The sequence below is a fragment of the Liolophura sinensis genome, chromosome 10, assembly GCF_032854445.1.
Source record: "Liolophura sinensis isolate JHLJ2023 chromosome 10, CUHK_Ljap_v2, whole genome shotgun sequence".
Classification (NCBI taxonomy): Eukaryota; Metazoa; Mollusca; class Polyplacophora; order Chitonida; family Chitonidae; genus Liolophura; species Liolophura sinensis.
The window spans coordinates 24,984,558-25,006,462 of NC_088304.1; the positions used below are offsets into that span (position 1 = coordinate 24,984,558).

At 39.5% G+C, this 21,905-nt stretch overlaps 2 protein-coding genes across 2 annotated transcripts in view; one reads left to right on the forward strand and one right to left on the reverse strand.

Moving 5' to 3' along the window:
• LOC135477019 (EF-hand calcium-binding domain-containing protein 5-like) overlaps positions 1–11,530 on the forward strand; it is a 26,968-nt gene extending 15,438 nt beyond the window's left edge. Inside the window, exons 13-22 of the mRNA XM_064757167.1 lie at positions 55–203; positions 640–768; positions 2,034–2,206; positions 2,381–2,468; positions 3,510–3,644; positions 4,417–4,670; positions 7,245–7,495; positions 8,017–8,243; positions 9,711–9,807; positions 10,225–11,530. Coding sequence (XP_064613237.1) covers positions 55–203; positions 640–768; positions 2,034–2,206; positions 2,381–2,468; positions 3,510–3,644; positions 4,417–4,670; positions 7,245–7,495; positions 8,017–8,243; positions 9,711–9,807; positions 10,225–10,460 — 1,739 coding nt within the window. The 3' untranslated portion in view covers positions 10,461–11,530. The remainder of the gene's footprint in view (positions 1–54; positions 204–639; positions 769–2,033; positions 2,207–2,380; positions 2,469–3,509; positions 3,645–4,416; positions 4,671–7,244; positions 7,496–8,016; positions 8,244–9,710; positions 9,808–10,224) is intronic.
• Positions 11,531–15,578: 4,048 nt separating this feature from the next.
• LOC135476158 (rasGAP-activating-like protein 1) overlaps positions 15,579–21,905 on the reverse strand; it is a 90,689-nt gene continuing 84,362 nt past the window's right edge. The window contains exons 18-20 of the mRNA XM_064756081.1: positions 19,342–19,477; positions 17,072–17,192; positions 15,579–16,910 (exon numbers count right to left, since the gene is read on the reverse strand). Coding sequence (XP_064612151.1) covers positions 16,703–16,910; positions 17,072–17,192; positions 19,342–19,477 — 465 coding nt within the window. The 3' untranslated portion in view covers positions 15,579–16,702. The remainder of the gene's footprint in view (positions 16,911–17,071; positions 17,193–19,341; positions 19,478–21,905) is intronic.

Below are 21,905 nucleotides of genomic sequence, written 5' to 3' on the forward strand. Positions count from 1 at the left end.
TTCAAATGATCACAGTTAACTGATCTCAACTGATCTCAAATCTCTATCCTTCAGCATGTGACCGTCTTAAACTGCACTCAGAGTATGTTGACGTTCGGCTCAGTAAGCGAGAGTTCCGTGATTTGCTGGAGATGATCGTGGAAGACATGCCCGGCCCAGACAATTTTGATAACTTTGTGGAGTTCCTGACAAACCGCGTGGAGGTAATTAAGATATACATAAAATTAATGACATCAAACGTGATCCAGTATTTGAGCAGATTCTTTGATACTCAGTTGAACAAAGCCGATTTTTTGTTTCTTTACGCTGGAGTTTTTCTTCGTCTCTGTGGATTATGTCCCAGAATATGAGATGCATATCTATATGTGTTTATATATGTCAGGATATATATATGTGAAGAAACTTTTGCCTGCTGACAGATTTAGAAGAACACTAAATTTTTCCTGATGTAACATACATAACACATGGCTTTTCAAGTGAAAAAGAATGGTAATTCTGATACTGTTTTTGTATATGTGGCTGCAGATCTAAAAAACAAAAAGAAAATCGGCCTTCGTCGTCAATTTCTCCTCAGTTATCACGCAGTTATTGTTATTGTTTTCATGACCTCACCTTCCGCTGCGTTTCTGTATTTGACAGAGAAGTTTTGCGGAGAGAATTCGGGGTGAAGCTCGTAAGAAGTGGCTGCAGCAGATTGTGACTGCTGGAGAGACGGGAGGGTCCAGTATGGAGCCTATCTACAAGGCAGTCTTCCAGGCTCTCTATAAGGTAAGCTCCCAGCTTTCACCCAAAAGGGGCTACGGTGTCAGTATGGAATTTACTTACAGGGCCCTCTTCCAGGCTGTCTATAGGTAAGGTCCCAGCCTCCTTAAGGGGCCTCAATGTCAGTGTGGAACCTATTTACAGGGCCTTACAGGCTCTCTATAGGTAAGGTCCCAGCCTCCTTAAGGGGCCTCAGTGTCAGTATGGAACCTATTTATAGGGCCATCTTCCAGGCTCTCTATAAGATAAGGTCCCAACCTTCACCCTTAAAGGGGCTTTTGTGACTGTATGGAGCCTATCTACAGCACTGTCTTCCAGGCTGTCTATAGGTAAGGTACCAGCCTCCTTAAGGGGCCTCAATGTCAGTGTGGAACCTATTTACAGGGCCATCTTCCAGGCTGTCTATAGGTAAGGTCCCAGCCTCCTTAAGGGGCCTCAGTGTCAGTATGGAACCTATTTATAGGGCCATCTTCCAGGCTCTCTATAAGATAAGGTCCCAACCTTCACCCTTAAAGGGGTTTCAGTGACTGTATGGAGCCTGTCTACAGCACTGTCTTCCAGGCTCTCTATAGGTAAGGTACCAGCCTCCTTAAGGGGCCTCAGCGTCAGTATGGAACCTGTCTACAGCACTGTCTTCCAGGCTCTCTATAGGTAAGGTACCAGCCTCCTTAAGGGGCCTCAGTGTCAGTATGGAACCTGTTTACAGGGCCGTCTTACAGGCTCTCTATAAGGTAAGGTCACTGCCTCCACCAGTTGAAAGCGGCGACAGTGGCAGTAAGGGGCTGACAGTGGTAGACTGGTTTTACCTGCGGTAAGCTGACTTTGAATTTGAACTCATTTCTGGAACTTAGTCTCTCAAAATAGCTGCGTCATTGAAGATTAGGTAAAATAAAACTAAAACCCTCCATAGTCTAGTAATCTAGTGAAGTTGCAAAATTTCATTTTCCTTTATTAATTTATAATTTGTCCGGTAATGAGCAAGGTTTGTCAATGTCCTCAGGGATTAAATGTGTCTCCTTGTCTTCCCATCCTATATAAATGCCAAATAGATATTACATAAAACTGCACCAAAATCAAGAAACCAGGGCCCGGTTGTTCAAAACTGTCTTAATTGATTTAATATGAGATTGAACTTTAATCCATGTCTTCAATTTTGTACTTAGCCCAAAACAATTGTGTAACAGTATATTAAATATTAGCTAAGTCTTCTGCTAGCTTATGTCACCAATGTTTTCGTAGCATGTTTGAAAATATGATGGGAAAATTTGCAGGACGCCGAATCCCACGGTGGCGGGAAAAGGATTAGTGCTAACATTGCCATGTTGGAGAAGAATACCACTCAGCCTAGCCGTGGAGATGTAGCACTACGCTACGTAGCGTGTACACCCGAAGATGCAGAGTTTGTCCTTGGGAAAATGCTCTACAAAGATATGCCTGGTGTGAGGTGAGTTGTCTGTGTGTTGCACTCACACAAAGTGTTTTGATGCAAACAGAACAAGCTGACAAGTTAATATGAATTTTGCTTTATTAATTAAGAATGTTCAAGCATTGAAAATGAAAGTTTAATGCCAATAGTGTGTTCTGATGAAAGATGCTTTTATATAAATCTCATTTTCAGTTTTGCTGCGGTTGAAACTGGGAAACCCATCCATGTACCACGTGTCAGTAACCATGGCAACATTCAGTTTTGGAATCCTGAGCGCACGGCAAGTATTCTATTTTTAGCTTACATGAGTGACAAGGAAGAAATCAGTTTCTATGCCACAGTTTACACTTTAGTCTTTTTAAATATGCCTGAACCATAGATGTATTGTTTTAGTGAAAGTTAATTTAATATCGCAAGGTCAGAAGTCCTTTCATTGTTATTAGTAATGCAGGCATTGGTACTGTTTATCAATCTCTGTCACATGCAAGCTATTGTTTTCCCTTTCTGGCATGATTTCCCCTTTTTGGCATGATATCCCCTTTCTGGCATGATATTCCCTTTCTGATGACATGATAGGCCTCCGTGGCTCAGTTGGTTAGTGCGCTAGCGCAGCGTAATGACCCAGGAGTCTCTCACCAATGCGGTCGCTGTGAGTTCAAATCCAGCTCATGCTGGCTTCCTCACCGGCCATACGTGGGAAGGTCTGCCAGCAACCTGCGGATGGTCGTGGGTTTCCCCCGGGCTGTGCCCGGTTTCCACCCACCATAATGCTGGCCGCCGTCGTATAAGTGAAATATTCTTGAGTATGGCGTAAAACACCAATCAAATAAATAAATAAAATTCTGATGACATGATATTCCCTTTCTGATGACATGATACCCCCTCTCTGACATGATACCCCCTCTCTGACATGATACCCCCTCTCTGATGACATGATATCCCTTTCTGATGACATGATATCCCTTTTCTGACATGATATCCCCTTTCTGACATGATATCCCCATCCCCTTTCTGACATGATATTTCTTTTCTGAAGTGAGAAGTGAGAATACTACTTTGTTGATTGGAAACTGGGAACAGCCCAGAGAATTATTATCCCTTTGTCAGGTACATGTACATGTACATGCACTTGTGACTTCAGACTGTAGTTGAACATCTAACATTGCGATGCATTAGCCAGATAACGCCCCCTGAGAGTAACAGTTGACAAACCTATCTATTACATACCAACAAATTCACAATTCATTCAAATTTTACACTTAATTTCTGTATTTCTATTTAAACAGTTTTATTTAAGTTTATGTCCTTTTTGTTTTTGCAGGTGAAGGAAGGTTCGTTTATTGTGGTCCCACTGAAGGATCGGCGGAAGCGTGTGTTTGGGCTGATGGGAATAGACACACTGACTGACCCACACAGCAAAGCCATCTTTATCACTCACGAGATTCAGTTCTTCCAGGTGCGAACTTACCGATGAAAGCGATAAAAAGAAAAAGCATTTAATGTTCAAAATAGCCCATCGTCTGTAAAGTCAGTTAAACTGCAATGGAAGGGATATTAAAGAATTAAACTGTAAATAAACGGCACACTGAAGAAATTTTGGAAAAAAATTTTTTGTAATACATTAGTAAAATGGTCAAGTGTTTATATAGCCTTTGGTTGTCTGAGTTTTATGAATGAACTGCTGTAAGCCAGTTAAAATTGTTGACAAAAGAGGATGACCAATTTTTACCCCACTCACTTTATCGTATGATCTGGGTGGCTTTAATGAGATGAATATGCAGGCATTACATTTTAGTTATTTGAAGAAAAAAAAAAAGGGAACAGTGTTTAGGTGTGCATACAGCTAGGGAAATTTTCTTAGCTCAGCCATTTTGTTCTTTATAACAGAGTAAGACGCACATGATTTATGTGGACTGTTGTCTGAGCATGTTGTATCCAATAGCTGCTGTGGAGCAAGAAATATGTTGGTATGGTGATGGGAAATGTTCTAAAGCTCTGACACGTAGATCTACTTAACAACTCTGACTGTCTCACAGATTTGCACGATGACTTTCAGTTTAAAATTATTTCAATCAGTTTTGAATTTGTGCATTTCTACATACATGTTTTTTATAGTCATGACTAGAGCCAGATATTGAGCACTTTAATTCTAACCCTAGAAAAAATGACACAATGTATGGAACATAAATTTCAGCATATGATATCCATTTACCTCTTTTCCTGTGTAGGGTGTAGCTAAAGCCTTCAGCATTGCCTATCACCATGTAGACATCCGTAAAAAGCTGCTGAGAATCACGGAGAGCGCCATCTCATGGATCTACCGACGCAGTCCTCACATGAATGAAATAACGATGTACCTGGTGGAGCCTGACGGGAAAGAGTTTGATTACGTACTGCGGAAGATGATGACAACAGACCCGAAGGGGGCCCCACACACATTTGAACCTCCACCTAAACTGGAGCGTAAAGACAATCTCTTCAGGTGAGTTCTGCACTTAACTTTGATCTCAACTATTAACAGTGTACTAAAGTCAAGGAGCCGTTTTGAGCACACATTACACACTTGGATCTTAGCTGGGATAAACAAAGGCATGCGTCCCTATGCTAAAGCATTGTAACAATTAAAAGTTCACACTCAGTCCAGCATACTCTCTACCATTTGTTTGAATTTCTGAGACACCTGAAACTTCAAACATAGTGTTTAACCAAAGACAAAAGAATGAACGTACCTGAATATTGGTCTGACGCCAAAGTTGTAGCATAGACACAAATGACCATGTGTTTTTGTTGTCCCACATATAAGCTGTTTTGCTCATGCGTAGTAAACCTGCGGATGGCCGTGGGTTTCCGCCGGGCTCTGCCTAGTTTCCTCCCACCATAATGCTGGCCGCCGTCGTATAAGTGAAATATTCTTGAGTATGACGTAAAGCACCAATCAAATAAATAAATAAATCATGCATAGTAATGTGTACTTGAAACTGCTAGTTGGGTAGTTATCTCCCCTTGAGTGCTTATTGTCCGTATTATTGTCTATGGCTTGACAGGTTTTTTGTAGAATTAAATCAACCATTGTTTAACTAGTTAAATGATCATTATTGGGAGACTCGGGGACAAGCTACACAAATGGTCCAAATGACAGCAGAATGCATCGTTTTCTTCTGTGACATTGCAGTGCATGTCTACTTCATATATGTTTTATGAGCACACATACACTGTAATTGTGATGCAATGGAGGAAAGAACGAATGAGTTCACAGCTTTGGACCATCTTGATAAAAGCGGGAAAGAGTTTTACGAGTCCCCCAATCAGTGTATGACAAGTGTGAACTGTGTGGATGTCTGGTGGTCACCATAGTCAGCCTGTTAGTGTGCACAGCTGGATTTCTGGCATGTTAGTGATTTCCTTAGTTAGTGAAGTAAAGCTTGTCCTGAGGAGGTTTATGGAGTAAGAAGTAAATGTTACTCTGTAAATTTTCTAGTAGACATTGGAATAAATTTCTGGGGATAACATCTGAACAAGCAAAGTTTTTGCTTTTGTATTTGTCATTAACCTTTTATATTAGCCCATCCATACTTGCATGTCAGGAGTTATCCCTCTTGGTGCACTCAAGGGGAGATAATTTGATAATTTTAGGCAGCTGTGCACAGAGTATTTGGAAACGTTCGCAGTTACGTTATGTTTTACTGCTTTTCTGTTCTGAAGACCAATAATATGAATAACTGGAAGGAAATGTGGAATAACAAGGATGGTTATTGTCAATGGTGTGAGTTTTCAGAGAATGTTTATGCTGTTTAAATTCACCTCAATCCATTCACATGTTTGCATTGAACACCTGTAGTTCACAACAACTGGTTGTTTATTGTATGTAATTCAGACTTGTTCTTGATCACTCATTTTTTACAGTACAATTATTGTAGGCAGGTATCTGTATCCTGGCTTAGGGTAGCAGAGCTTATCGTTAGCGATCACAACTACTCTTAAACTAATGACTGTTCATCGTCATATAACTAAAAATTAAGTACAAGCATGCATGCATACATACTATTCTGAAATGGCTAAGTTTTCTGATAGGGGCATCTTGGAGTTCTCAGAGTCAGGGTATTTATCCTTACCCTGGATGCCTCCACTGTTTGATCAGGGAATAAATAATACTGATAGAATTAAAATGATTTTTACCCTAGATTAGCTGATCTTTAGCTGTATACGTACGTGTTCTTTTTCTTTGACCATTCTGAGACATGTGCACATGTAATATTACAGTAGTTGTTAAACACAGCCACTGTTTTCACTGTCACTGCTTTATATACATCACAGGTGATAGGAATGTAGCAAGTCTTGTTTTCTGTGAAGTGTGTGCCAACCTGTGAATACCCACTCCTTTATTTGGCATGTCACAGTTTTTGTCCATTTCTTTTGGGTTTTTTTTTTTAACATTTTATATGTTATTAGAAAGTGTCAAAGCTTATACCTATACAATGCAGTCTACATATTGCATGAGAATTGCAGTGTCTTCAGTGTAGCTCTTAACAAATCGGTAAACTCTCAGTCAGCTTCTCTGTGTTTACATCCCATCTGGATACATGATAAGTCTGAGAATGAATTTTAACCAAGTGGCTTTTCCTATTTAAGAAGGCCTGTAAATGTTGCCAAAATTTGATGCCGTGTAACTTGTTCCAGAATGACAGTTAGTTGTTATGTTATACAGCCTCAAATATCAGCAAGACACACATGATTAGATTGTTCTTAATGGGTCTCACTTCAGAACACCTGTCACAGGATATCTTGAATTACATGCCCTCCTTTTTCAAAAATTAGAATAACGTTTATTGTTTTTTTGTTTTTTTTTTATGAGTTTTTATGCTGTATTCTTTTTATTAGCAAAGTCAACATTTTTGGACAATATGATGAAATAAGGAACGTTTATTAAACGACGATCAATATACCCGATTCTGCAAATGGAGGAGTAACCGTCACATGTCTTATCTATGATCCTGATATGTCACCCTGGTATGAATGATAAATTTATTAATTCACATTCTCACTTGTTTTTATCTAGAGACTACCTGTTCAAGTGTGTTGACAATTCCGAGACCATTTCCGCTGATGCTTATGGAGAGCGACACCTGGCCATTCCCCTGAGGAATGAGGTCGGCAAAGCTGTTGCCATTGTAGACATCGGAATCGGAGAGCTGAAGAAGTTACCGGTACACGAGAACCGAGAGGTTCAGAGGATGCTCAAACTCCTACAGATGGCTCACAGGGAAATCACAAAGGAGCTGGCCGGAGAAGAAAAGACCATGGTCCTGGGTGAGTTTATAGAGTAATAAAGGGAGGTAAGCAGCTCTGCATCACTCTTCCAGTCAGAGCAGTGCCAGGTAGTTTGGCAGATGCACTCATCTATATTTCAGCCTTAAACATCCTCAGTATTGTGGGCTAAACTGTATAGTGGGTTCTTCTCTACAACTACTTGGCATTGCGCAATGAGGTTTCAGCAGCGGCTTCAAGTTGCAACTGGCTCTTTTATTCAGTCATTTTATTCTATTCCGTCTAGGATCTTCCACCTCAGTACCTGAGATTTTCTTCACTAAAACTTGAATATGTGTCCTTGAAAGGGCACATATGTGACCGCGTGTGTTGATATAGAAACATGTGTTGTAATGAAGCATATTTTAATGAGGTAGAAGTCTATCTCTTCTGGAATTAAACTGAATTGTGGAAATGGGTTTTGCAGTTATTGTCTGTGAAAACTATTTTTATTTTGTGGTTGATAAATGACACGTTCATTCCGTGAAAAAAAATGTTTCACTTGAAACTGTTTGTGTGTTCAGAGGTTGAGAAGGATGAGGACACTCGAGTTGACGTGATGTTTGACCGCCTCATGCTGATGGAACTGCGGGAAAACGTCTCCAAACTGGACTCGCGATCCTACAGTGAACTGCGCAGTTACAATGAGCCGCCTCGTGTCGTACAGGACATCCTCAAGGCTGTCCTCTCCATCTTTTACCTGGAGCAGGCAGAAAGTGGAGAGTTTGACGACTGGACTAATGTCAAATCCGTAAGTAGGTCATTTTAATTCCATAAGGTAGCAACTAGGTCGTATCAAAGACATCAAATATGGTTCTTGTTGCTGCCTTGCTTGCACCCAACTGCAAGAAAACACAGTATTTACACACACACACACCAAACTACACCATGTCACCATTTGACTGAACATTTTTTTTTTTGAAATTTTGAATCGTATGCTTTGTAACAAGTGTCAGTTTTTTTAAGCCTGTTATTAAGCCACTGTTGCTCTTGTCTTTAACAGGTGTCCTCTTGTCTTAAGCAGGTTTCCTGTTGTCTTAAACAGGTCCTCTCTTGTCTTTAGAAGGTTCCCTGTTGTCTGTAGCAGATTCCCTCTTGCCTTTAGCAAGTTTCCTCTTGTCTTTAGTAGGTTTCCTCTTGTCTTTAGCAGGTTTCCTCTTGCTTTTAACATGTTTTCTCTTGCCTTTAATAGTTTTCCTGTTGTCTTTAACAGGTCCCCTCTTGTCTTTAGAAGCTTCCCTTTTTTCATTTGCAGGTTCCCTCTTACCTTTAGCAACTTTCCCCTTGTATTTAGCAGGTTCCCTGTTGTCTTTAGCAGGTTCCCTCTTGCCTTTGGCAGGTTTCCTCTTGTCTTTAGCAGGTTTCCTCTTGTCGTTAGCAGGTCTCCTTTTGTCTTTAGTAGGTTTCCTCTTGTCTTTCGCAGGTTTCCTCTTGCTTTTAACATGTTTTCTCTTGTCTTTAATAGGTTTCCTGTTGTCTTTAACAGGTCCCCTATTGTCTTTAGAAGCTTCCCTCTTTTCGTTAGCAGGTTCCCTCTTACCTTTAGCAACTTTCCCCTTGTATTTAGCAGGTTCCCTGTTGTCTTTAGCAGTTCCCTCTTGCCTTTGGCAGGTTTCCTCTTGTCTTTAGCAGGTTTCCTCTTTTCTTTAGCAGGTTCCCTCTTGTCTGTGGCAGTTGTCCTCATATTTAGCAGGTTCCAGCCATCTAAAATAGGTTTCTTCCAGTCCTTATTCTAAATGCCAGGGCCTGGTTGTTCAGATGTGTATTAGCAGTCAAGCCTGGTATTTACTTTAGTCTGGACTTACTGTAATTCTTCAACCTTTTTGCATGTTTGCATGGTGTTTATTCAAGCATATTCTGAAGTCATAATTGTCTGTAGACTGATAAAATCACAGTTTTTGTGAGGCTCTGGAATTGCTCAACCCAACCGGGTGTAGTTTTGTCTCCAAAGTGAGATTAAACATGTGCATAAACTGCACTGAAAGTTGTTCTTTCTTATGGGAGAAGGTGGAGGAATTAGGATCAGTGCAGTTGGTGTTGTATTATAGAGATATAAGATAGGTACTGAGACTTAAGCTGGCTTAAGCTTTAACACACTTTTGAACAACTGGCCCCAGAGTATTAGTCAAGTTGTCCCATGTACAAATACATTACAAGACATAAATGGTGGTGCACATCAGAAAACTTTTGTAGAAAATGTCTGTTGTTTGCTTTCCAGTACATCAATGCTGACCTGAGTCAGAAGATAGCAGAGTACGACCCGACAGCAAGTGAAGTGCTAATTCCTGCAGAGAAGGTCATGGATCTTCTTAAAGGTAAGTCATTGATTGGTTGTAATACAGGGGGCCGGTATGGAGTAGTTATCCCCCCTTGATTTTGGAACTCGTTAAAGCTGATTTACATACACATATTGGACCCGGTATACTTTGAGTGATCAGATTTGAAACTTAAAATGTAGACGATACAACCGTGAATGTGATGAGTTTGCCAATCTGACCAAAATTATTAACTATAGCATTGCAAACAAGTTCTGAAGAAATGCTCAGCCTTAACCTGTCGACTGTTAATTCAGTCAGGATCATTCAGATCAAAGCAGTGACAAATCTGAATAGAGAGCAGCTATTAAATCTGATTGCCATTGAAATATGTTGGTTTGTACTGCTGATTGATATCTTATCTTGATAAATCGCCCCCTTACGAAAAATCTGATTGGTTCATATTGTCTCACCCAGATGTCCCTCATGGAGCAGTCACTAAGCACGGGTCTGTCCCCGCCCAGCATATGTACAACTGGGTCTTTGTCTGTCTGTCCCTGATTGAGCACACTCGCAAGATGAGGGAAAACTCCCAAGGAAATGTCTTGGCTGACAGCAATGATGACACTGATGCAGAGGCTCAAGAGGGAGAAAACACAGCTGGTGATGAGGTTGAGAGTCAAGTGGAGGGGGAGACGCAACAGGCTGCGTAACTGTTGGGCACGTAACATTTACAGCCATACAGGTGCTGTATGAAAAATGTACAGATATACTCTACATATTGCTTGGTTGAGCTTTACTTTGATCAAACACTTCCGTGTCCGAGATCCCATCAGAAAGGTGTCTTGTGATCCTACTTCAGGTAACAGCCAGGCATTTATGTTTAATTGTTACTATTGTTTTTCAGAATTTTGTTGATCATCAGTACCAATGGCTCATTTGAAATATTCCTTCTTTAAGGCCCTATTTCATTTTTGTCATTACACATGTACTTCGCATTTATTAAGTACACTTACATTTGTACTTCACATGTATTAAGTACAATTACATGTGTACTTTACATGTATTAAATACAATTACATGTGTGCTTCACATGTGTTAAGTACACTTACATGTGTACTTCACATGTATTAAATACAATTACATGTGTACTTCACATGTATTAAGTGTAATTACTTTTGAACTTGATATGTGTACATATCAATATTTGTCTTGCTCATATATACTCTTTAAATTTTTTGTGTATATCAAAAGACTTTCATTCCAGTATTGCAATTGTCAAATGCTGTTTTTGGGAACATGTTCTGTGGTGAGTTTTCAACATGCACTACACACAATTTCAGATGTGTATCGAGAAAAAATGTCAAATACTTCCAAATAGTATAGTTATAGTATGCAACTTTACCAACAGTATTTGTCAAACTGTATTTTGTGTAGACAATAGTATGTTTGCGATTTAATCCCACAAGTTACCAGTCAGCATCAGACTAGTACATAGAGGCAAACGTTGTGGTGGACTTTCCCAACATGGAAAAGTTGTTCAACACTCCAAGAGGCACGTACATCTATACTAGTTTCCATTATTAGTATATTTTAGTGATTATAGCTATTATTATTTTGCTATCGCTGATCGAATATTAGTGTCACAGGTGAATCAGTTATTAAGCATTAATGAAGTTGACAGTGGTTAGTGATAAGTGCTTGTATATTTGTGTTTGGAAAGTTTATTCCATTGGGATTAGATGTGAGAGAAAGCATAACTGTGATAATAAACATTTTTATACAGTACATTTCACTTGTCTGTCAACTTGTCTCCTACAGCTTGAATGGTTGAATGCCTCCTCACCAACAAAGATCAAATTATATATCATCTTTCAGGTTCTGACTTTGTGTCCAGTAAACATTTTGCATGTTCATGTTGTTAACCTGTAAAGACTTTCTATCTCAGGTGGTTAAACTGCTGGCTGGCTGTGACAATCAGGCCACTGACCATTGATGTTGTGTGTTCAAATCCAGATCTCACACTTCTGGCGGGTGGCTTTAATTCGAGATTTGTCAGGTAGTTGTACCTGGAGAACGTCGGTGGTTTAGTACGGCCTCCTGCCCAAATAAACCTAGTGGTCTGTCATATATTTACAGTGAAAAATTCTTGAGTATGGGTGTAACCATGGATCTATCCATCTTCCTTGTCCATCTGTGTGTCTGGTTAACTATTTTGTTAACACTCCTGTTTGCAGGAGTGTTATTCAAATTGTGTGAAGGGTATTTTATATTCTGCTTCCAAATTGTTCTCAAGGCCTAAGTGACCAGAAACAATTGATATCCCTCTCGCGTGGTCTTACATAAAGTTAATTCACTCGAGGCGGCTTGCCTTCCAGTAGCTTGATCCATCACACATGAGAAGTTTTCCAGTAACTTGCCAAAGATCTGTGGTTTATTTAACCCTTAAAACTGTTTGTCGAAAGACAGTCTTTTTCTAGACTGAGGCATTAAACACCAATCACATCCAATCAAATCAGGGCAATTAAGCTTTTTTCATGGATCTATGAATAATGCTGGAGTGAGTGAGTGAGTGCTTAGGGTTTAAAGACATACTTAACAATTTTTCAGTCATATGACGACGCAGGGAGAGTGTATGTAATGTGCCTCCTTGTTGCAGGACGAATTCCACAGCTCTTTTATCTAGTGCTGCTTCACTGAAGCGACTTACCGAAGGCAAGTAAGCCACTCCACCCGAGCCATTATACTGATACGGGTCAACCAGTCGTTGCACTTTCCGCTTCATGTTGAACGCCAAGCGAGGAAGTTACAACTTCCTCTTTTAAGGTCTTAGGACTGGACCTAGGATTGACCATGGATCTCTACCAACTGACACTCTACCAACTGTGCTATTGAGGCCGGTAATATTAATATATATTAATTCAAGGAACAAAATATTTCATGGATAAAAATGTATTTATTGAATTAGAAAGGAACAGTAATAACTTGACGTGTACAAGCTCATGGCTGCAGCCTTTAGTCAGGACAGACAACTGATCAGGTGCTGAGGTTTCCTCAAGCCTCAAGAAAATAAATGAAACTAGCATTCAGTCTGTATATAAAACATGATCCTTAAAAAATTCGGCCCCTAAAAAGTACGATTTATAGGCTAATAAAAGTCATGAAATATTACAGGTACCTAATACAGACAAGCCAGCAGCTAGGAAGTGAATGCTGACAGACAACCTTATTCTTGTATCAGACCATTGGCAAAAGCACCTTCATTTATCTACATCTGTAACGACTCGTACAATGCGACTTGTAGAATGAACTCATGGAATGAAAAAGGGACTACTCTCAGGTAATATAATTATGCACCTTCAGCACTCTAGCTCCCAGCTGTTTCTTTAATTCAAACTCTAAACCAATCAGCAACAAATGTGACAACTGGCAACAAACATCAAAACTGTTAACAGGTAATAGACAACATTTCATTTTAAGGTTTCAAACCATAAAATTTAAAAAACAAAAAACAACAAACACCAGTACATGCACTTCTATTTACATTAACACTGACTGTTAATAGTCACTTATTGGTGACCACCATGGTTTGGTGCATGAAGCTATACTTTCAAATGAAGGCTTAAAACGATACTTCCATGCCAGCTGAAAAACAGAAAGCTATTTTTTTATCTCCCCAATTTTTCCAACTTACATAATAATTTTAAAAACGTACATGTAGAATGGGTGGGAGTGTTAATTTGCATAAATTACATGTAGAAAAATATGTAAAAAAAAAAAAAGTAATATAAGTGTTGGGTGAGAAAGTATTACCCCCACCCACCAACCCCATCCACCAGGCTTTCCAAATGTAAAGGTGTTTACCATGGTGGTTAGTATCAGGAGAGTATAAAAACAAAGAGACTGTCGAAATAAAGTGGATACACATATATTAGAAAATAGGTAAAATACACCTCATTTATACACATAAAGATAGGAATGTCTTCACAGTACCCTCCACCTGACTTGCACATAAGGAACGGTACATTGATACCAAACTGGCGATGTATGGAAGACCAAAGCCACCACAATTCACAACACACTAATTAAAATATGGCACTAAAACATTTTACACATATTATAACATTTGAAAATTAGCACACTAAATTGTTTGATAACATCATTCCATACAGGATAACACAAATTCAACTTTAACTAAAGAAACAAAAATGTATATGTATATATATATATATATATATATATATATATATAATAATCCAAAGAAAAGAAATAACATTAAAACATACTGGGATAAATATTCCAAGTGAAGAAAGAAAAAGCCTAAAATTAAAAGAAAAATAATGGACTTGTTAACAACCACAAAGAACAGGTATTCCTTTTTATAATTCTTTTTCTTTTTTTTAAGCTATAGAAAATATTTGTTGATTAGTTTATTTTACACTGCTGTACCAACAGCTTAAGCCTGTGAGTGGTTTACCTCTGGTATGCCTATGGAACAGTTGTCGCCTGATTGTACATTTCAGTTGTTCAGACACATTACCAGACAAATGCAGTAACACCCTCAGCAGATGTACCAGTGTTGTTGTGGAATGGTAGAAGTGTGCTGAAAGTGTGCTAGTGGTGAACTGGTGGCTTTACTTTATCCTGGTTTTCATTCTTTGTGCAGTGAGCTCAATCTGTCTACTCATTTACAGTAGTTCTTTTACACAAGTTCCAAAAATGTATCAAAATGCAAGAGAAAGAACAGTAAAACTGAATAACTCCTTTTTTTATAAACAGAATGAAATCTACAGTATCTTCTAAAATTTTATGTCTTGGCTCAAGAATTTTTACATTTTAAACTTCTGTCCCTGATTAAAGTAAAGCTACAAATATCAAATCATGCCTAAAGTCACAAAATGACAGCAGACCGCAGAAAGACTTTAAATTACACCACTATGACTTTGAAACATTTGAGCGTATGAACATACATACAGAATGATTATCAATGAATGGTAAAAACATAACGAATGTCACATTTGTAAATTCAACAATCATAAACATGTTCTCTGAGAAAATTAACAGCAAAGCACTTTACGATATTGGGACCGCTTTCACAAAGCTTTGTAAATCCAATATCTCATAACTTTTTATATTACAATACATAACACCTTAAAACAAAACAAATAATTTAACATTATTTATCTTAAGGAACAGGGTGAAAAGAGATCTAAATGGCCACAGCTGTTTCCTTCTGATGGGCTTGGCAACTCTGTAAAGTCATTTTTAACTCAGAATTCTTACGTAACCGTGTGATGCTCAAAATCAGAGAAACCTGAAACATAAGAACAAGTCACCCTATGCTCCCTAGTCTTAAACATAACAGCAGAAAGGGGTGTGGCCTGAAGTTACAGCAAAAAGTCCAGCCTGAAAAGCTGAAAATTATACCAAGGAGATGCTTTTAATTTCTTAATGTGATTGATCCTGCTTACTCTGGACTGCGATATCTCGGCAATCACAAAAATATAAAGGTATAAGTTTTAAACTTTGGGTGGGATGATCTTTTGATGCATATCTACATTTGGTCTGGTGTTGTGGTTCTTTCAAGAAGCCATGATTTTAACAGTGGAAAGTTACTGTTAAAATAAAAAGATTTACCAATTCTGTGAAAAGGGCACCTGAAACATGAGCTACTGCACGGGAAGGTTCAACCAATGCAGGAGCAGTTAACATCCTGTGGTACAAGCTACAGAGCGCTGCACACAGACCCCACCCCACCTCCAAACCCGTCCCCCTCCCCCTGATAATGCTGACTATTGAGTGCACAGTTGGTCATTTGTACTATAATGTACCACAACCACATTGTGGTGTTAGAGGACCAAACATAAGTATGATGCTAGTGTCAGAGTGTGCAAAGCTATTTGCAAATATGGTCAGTAATATATTTTGGGATTTTTTCCTTGTATGGTGGGTATTTGGGAACACCTCTTGTATGGTGGGTATCTGGGACCACCTCATGCATGGTGGGTATTTGGGAACACCCCTTGTATGGTTGGTATTTGGGACCACCTCTTGCATTGCGAGTCCTTGGGACCACCTCTTGCATGGTGGGTATTTGGGATCACGTCTTGCATGGTGGGCATATGGGACCACTTCTTGCATGTTTGGTATTTGGGACCACCTCATGTATGGTGGGTATTTGGGACCACCTCTTGCATGGTGGGTATTTGGGACCACCTCTTGCATGGTGGGTATTTGGGACTACCTGCTGTATGGTGGGTATTTGGGACCACCTCTTGTATCGTGGGTATTTGGGACCACCTCTTGTATCGTGGGTATTTTTGACCACCTCTTGTATGGTGGGTACTTGGGACCACCTCTTGCGGTATATCCTCTTTGCATAATAATGTACTAAATAGTGATGTGATGCCTGTCTAATAAATTTATTTGAATGTAAATTTGTTGTTTATATCACATCCATTTCATCTGAATTATGACCATATTTTATATGAATATATTAAAAATATAAATATGATTAAAATTCAGGCTGAATACATTTGTTGGCTGAAAAGACCAAATTGTATAACAATTTCAAATACATTTATTAAACACCATTCACATCCTCATTTAGAACATTATCGAAGTGGTTCCAAATACCCACCATACAAAATTATTTTCAAGTGTCTTTTTCACTTTAAATCAAATTAAAAAAAATAATATTGAAAATTGTATTGACAAGTAACTGTTCACTCTCTTCAATCTGAACTTTTATGTCCTTTTTATGTTTTCTCCACCTTCACGTGATTGTGCAGTACCATTTCGATTTAAAGTTGTGCAGGCCCTCTCCCATTCAGCACTAAGTGGTATGTATACATGTAGGAACTGGACAGTACCATACGTTTTCTGTCTGGCTGTGAAAGCAATAAAAACATGTATAACAGGCGGACAAAAAAATCATACTGGAGCCATTCCGCTATCAGCTGTTGCACTCTTTCTCTCGCTTCTCGAACGCTTGATGTGCTTTCTCTAAATCAGAGATGACATCCAGTATGTGGGCAACTGACGCCATCTGTTCGTCTCCAAGAGCCACACTGTTAGAGATGCTGGTAATACTTCCTGTTTCTCCGGTCTCATTCTGGGACAACGACTGAACAACGGATGATTCTGTCTCCATGTATTTACATCTGGAAAAGATAAGCAAGTTGAACAGTTTAATTTATTTGTTGTTTAGGTCACCTCCCCCATAAAACCTAACACTGCCCAAACATTCTGTCTCTATCTACAAACAATTACATGTAAATGATATTTTCATAGTTTTAGATTTGAAACTGTGTCTTCCACATACCTCAGGATATCCCGTCCCTGGTAAAGCTGGGAGTAGATGGTCTGGGCCTCTATATCAGGGTCCAGGGGATCTCGCCAGTCCCCCAAGGTCACCTTCGTGTAGGTCTTACTGCAGCCGTGAGCTATTAACATCAATGACCCAACACAGTTAGATAGATCTATAAAATTTTTTTTCTCCTCATTGAATCCACAATATACTCAAATATATAAAAGAGCCATTTCCATCATCAATTGGCTGAGGTAGACAAAAAATGCATGTAGCATTACTGGGCTGTTCATTACTGTCTACACACCCCTCCTCAGAAAATTAATTTCATTAAATTAGTGAAAAATATCACCAAAAAAATAAAATGAAAAAAAGTATTTTTATCTGATTGGTATTGTATGATGTACACCAGAATGTTTCTCTTATACAATGGCAGCCAGCATTGCGGTGAGAGGAAACTGGTCATAGCCTGGAGGAAACCCACAGCCCTCCACAGATTGCTGGCAGACCTTAATTATGTATGAACAGAGAGGAAGCCAGTATGAGCTGGATTTGAGCTCACAGCAACCGCATTGGTGAGAGTCTCATGGGTATTTGTGTTACACCAGCACTCTCACCCCTTGGCCACAGAGGCCCCCAGTTAGAATATTTTTTTATTTATTTGATTGGTGTTTTATGTTGTACTCAAGAATATTTCACTTATACGGAAAGCAGTTGAAATAAATATTTTCTGGTAAATAAATCACTTAATTAAACTAGTTTAAAAAACTTACCTGTATAGTCTGAACAATGACAACTTACCTGTATGGTATGAGCGATGACAACTTACCTGTATGGTTTGAGCAATGACAACTTACATGTATGGTCTGAGCGATGACAACTTACATGTATGGTTTGAGCGATGACAACTTACATGTATGGTTTGAGCGATGACAACTTACATGTATGGTCTGAGCGATGACAACTTACATGTATGGTCTGAGCGATGACAACCTACCTGTATGGTCTGAGTGATGACAACTTACCTGTATGGTTTGAGCGATGACAACTTACATGTATGGTCTGAGCAATGACAACTTACATGTATGGTCTGAGTGATGACAACTTACATGTATGGTCTGAGTGATGACAACTTACATGTATGTTCTGAGTGATGACAACTTACATGTATGGTTTGAGCAATGACAACTTACCTGTATGGTCTGAGTGATGACAACTTACATGTATGGCCTGAGTGATTTCAACTTACCTGTATGATCTGAGAAATGACAACTTACCTGTATGGTCTGAGTGATGACAACTTACATGTATGGTTTGAGCAATGACAACTTACCTGTATGATCTGAGTGATGACAACTTACATGTATGGTTTGAGCGATGACAACTTACATGTAAGTTCTGAGCGATGACAACTTACATGTATGTTCTGAGCGATGACAACTTACATGTATGGTCTGAGTGATGACAACTTACATGTATGGTCTGAGCGATGACAACTTACATGTATGGTCTGAGTGATGACAACTTACATGTATGGTCTGAGTGATTTCAACTTACCTGTATGATCTGAGGAATGACAACTTACCTGTATGGTCTGAGTGATGACAACTTACATGTATGGTTTGAGCAATGACAACTTACATGTATGGTATGAGCGATGACAACTTACATGTATGTTCTGAGCGATGACAACTTACCTGTCTGGTCTGAGCGATGACAACTTACCTGTATGGTTTGATCAATGTCAACTTACCTGTATGGTTTGATCAATGTCAACTTACCTGTATGGTTTGATTAATGTCAACTTACCTGTATGGTTTGATCAATGTCAACTTACCTGTATGGTTTGATCAATGTCAACTTACCTGTATGGTATGAGTGATGACAACTTACATGTATGTTCTGAGCGATGACAACTTACATGTATGGTCTTAGCGATGACAACTTATCTGTATGGCCTGAGCGATGACAACTTACCTGTATGGTATGAGCGATGACAACTTACATGTATGTTCTGAGCGATGACAACTTACCAGTACGGTCTGAGCGATGACAACTTACATGTATGGTCTTAGCGATGACAACTTATCTGTATGGTCTGAGCGATGACAACTTACCCGTATGGTATGAGCGATGACAACTTACATGTATGTTCTGAGCGATGACAACTTACATGTATGGTCTGAGCGATGACAACTTACATGTTTGGTATGAGCGATGACGACTTGCCTGTATGGTCTGAGCAATGTCAACTTACCTGTATGGTCTGAGCAATGTCAACTTACCTGTATGGTCTGAGCGATGACAACACGTCCACTTATGACCCCTGTAAGAACCGGGATGGAACATGTCCAGTTTTTTCTCGTTAGCGATGCACACCTTTCTGATACTGGAGATCCAAGACGACACCTCATTCACATTCTGTGCACAAAGAAAACCATGCTCGTTCAACAAAACAGTTTTTTCAACAATCAATTCACACTAGTGCAAACAATTTGCTCTGAAACTTCACCCACTTTATCAGTGACAATGAAAAGGAAGGAAAACACTGTTCATGATGCACTGAATTTAAAGAAATTAGACCAAGGACACAAATTTTGAGACAGAAAATAGGTTCCAGAGACAAGAACAGTGAGGCATAATTTTAGCTGTCTAAACCCTACCATGTTGTGATCTACTTTATACCGGAGGCTGCTTCATTTTCCATCATTCAGGGCAGAGACACATATTTAACAGTTTCATTTTATAATCGATCTTTTCCGTCTACATTTACAAACTTAATATCTCCATCTCTGCAAAATCACTCCTCTTGGTTCCTCTCACCTTAATGCTGGCCGCCGTCATATAAAGGAAATCATATTCTTCAGCAAGTAAATAAATAAATAAACTACTCCTAATTCTCATTGAGTGAGTGAGTGAGTGAGTGAGTGAGTGCTTAGGGTTTAACGTTGTACTTAACAAGTTTTCAGTCATATGACGATGAAGGAGTCCTCAGGGTGCATGCGCATGTACTTCTTGGATGGATTTCCACAGCTCTTTTTATCTAGTGCTGCTTCACTGAGACAACTTACTGAAGGTAAGTGAGCCGCCCCGCCCGAGCCATTATACTGATACATGCCAACCAGTCGTTGCACTATTCCCTTAATGCTGAACGCCCAGCGAGGAAGCTACAACTTCCTCTTTTAATTCTCAGCAAAGATAATGGCTCGCTGATTTCACCATTGAAACCCATGACCATCCACAGGTTGCGGGCAGACCTTCCCACTAATGGCTTCTTCAGTGTGTTTGTTATAAACAATCAAATGATGTAATCTTCTCTTAATCCCATATTCAATCCCATTATGCATAGCGCACAGAGATGAAGTAATCCTCTCTTACCCCTATTCTATCCCATCATGCATAGCACACAGAGATGAAGTAATCCTCTCTTACCCCTATTCTATCCCATCATGCATAGCGCAGAGACAAAGTAATCCTCCCTTACCCTTTCTATCCCATCATGCATTGCACACAGAGACGAAGTAATCCTCTTTTAATCCCTATTCTATCCCATCATGCATAGCGCACAGAGAAGAAGTAATCCTCCCTTACCCCTATTCTATCCCATCATGCATAGCACACAGAGATGAAGTAATCCTCTCTTACCCTATTCTATCCCATCATGCCTAGCACACAGAGAAGAAGAAATCCTCTCTTTCCCTATTCTATCCCATCATGCATAGCACACAGAGATGAATTAATCCTCTCCTACCCCATTCTATCCCATCATGCATAGCACACAGAGATGAAGTAATCCCCCCTTACCCCTATTCTATCCCATCATGCATAGCGCAAAGAGATGAAGCAATCCTCTCTTACCCCTATTCTATCCCATCATGCATAGCACACAGAGATGAAGTAATCCTCTCTTACCCTTTTTCTATCCCATCATGCCTAGCACACAGAGATGAAGTAATCCTCTCTTACCCTTTTTCTATCCCATCATGCCTAGCACACAGAGATGAAGTAATCCTCTCTTACCCCTATTCTATCCCATCATGCATAGCACACAGAGATGAAGTAATCCTCTCTTACCCCTATTCTATCCCATCATGCATAGCACACAGAGATGAAGTAATCTTCTCTTACCCCTATTCTATCCCATCATGCATAGTACACAGAGATGAAGTAATCCTCCCTTACCCCTATTCTATCCCATCATGCATAGCGCACAGAGATGAAGTAATCCTTCCTTACCCCTAATTTATCCCATCATGCATAGCACACAGAGATGAAGTAATCCTCTCTTACCCCTATTCTATCCCATCATGCACAGCGCACAGAGATGAAGTAATCCTCCCTTACCCCTATTCTATCCCATCATGCATAGCACACAGAGAAGAAGAAATCCTCTCTTTCCCTATTCTATCCCATCATGCATAGCACACAGAGATGAAGTAATCCTCTCTTACCCCTATTCTATCCCATCATGCATAGCGCACAGAGATGAAGTAATCCTCCCTTACCCCTATTCTATCCCATCATGCATAGCACACAGAGACAAAGTAATCCTCCCTTACCCCTATTCTATCCCATCATGCATAGCGCACAGAGATGAAGTAATCCTCTCTTACCCCTATTCTATCCCATCATGCATAGCACACAGAGAAGAAGAAATCCTCTCTTTCCCTATTCTATCCCATCATGCATAGCGCAGAGATGAAGTAATCCTCTCTTACCCCTATTCTATCCCATCATGCATAGCGCACAGAGATGAAGTAATCCTCCCTTACCCCTATTCTATCCCATCATAGATAGCACACAGAGATGAAGTAATCCTCTCTTACCCCTATTCTATCCCATCATGCAT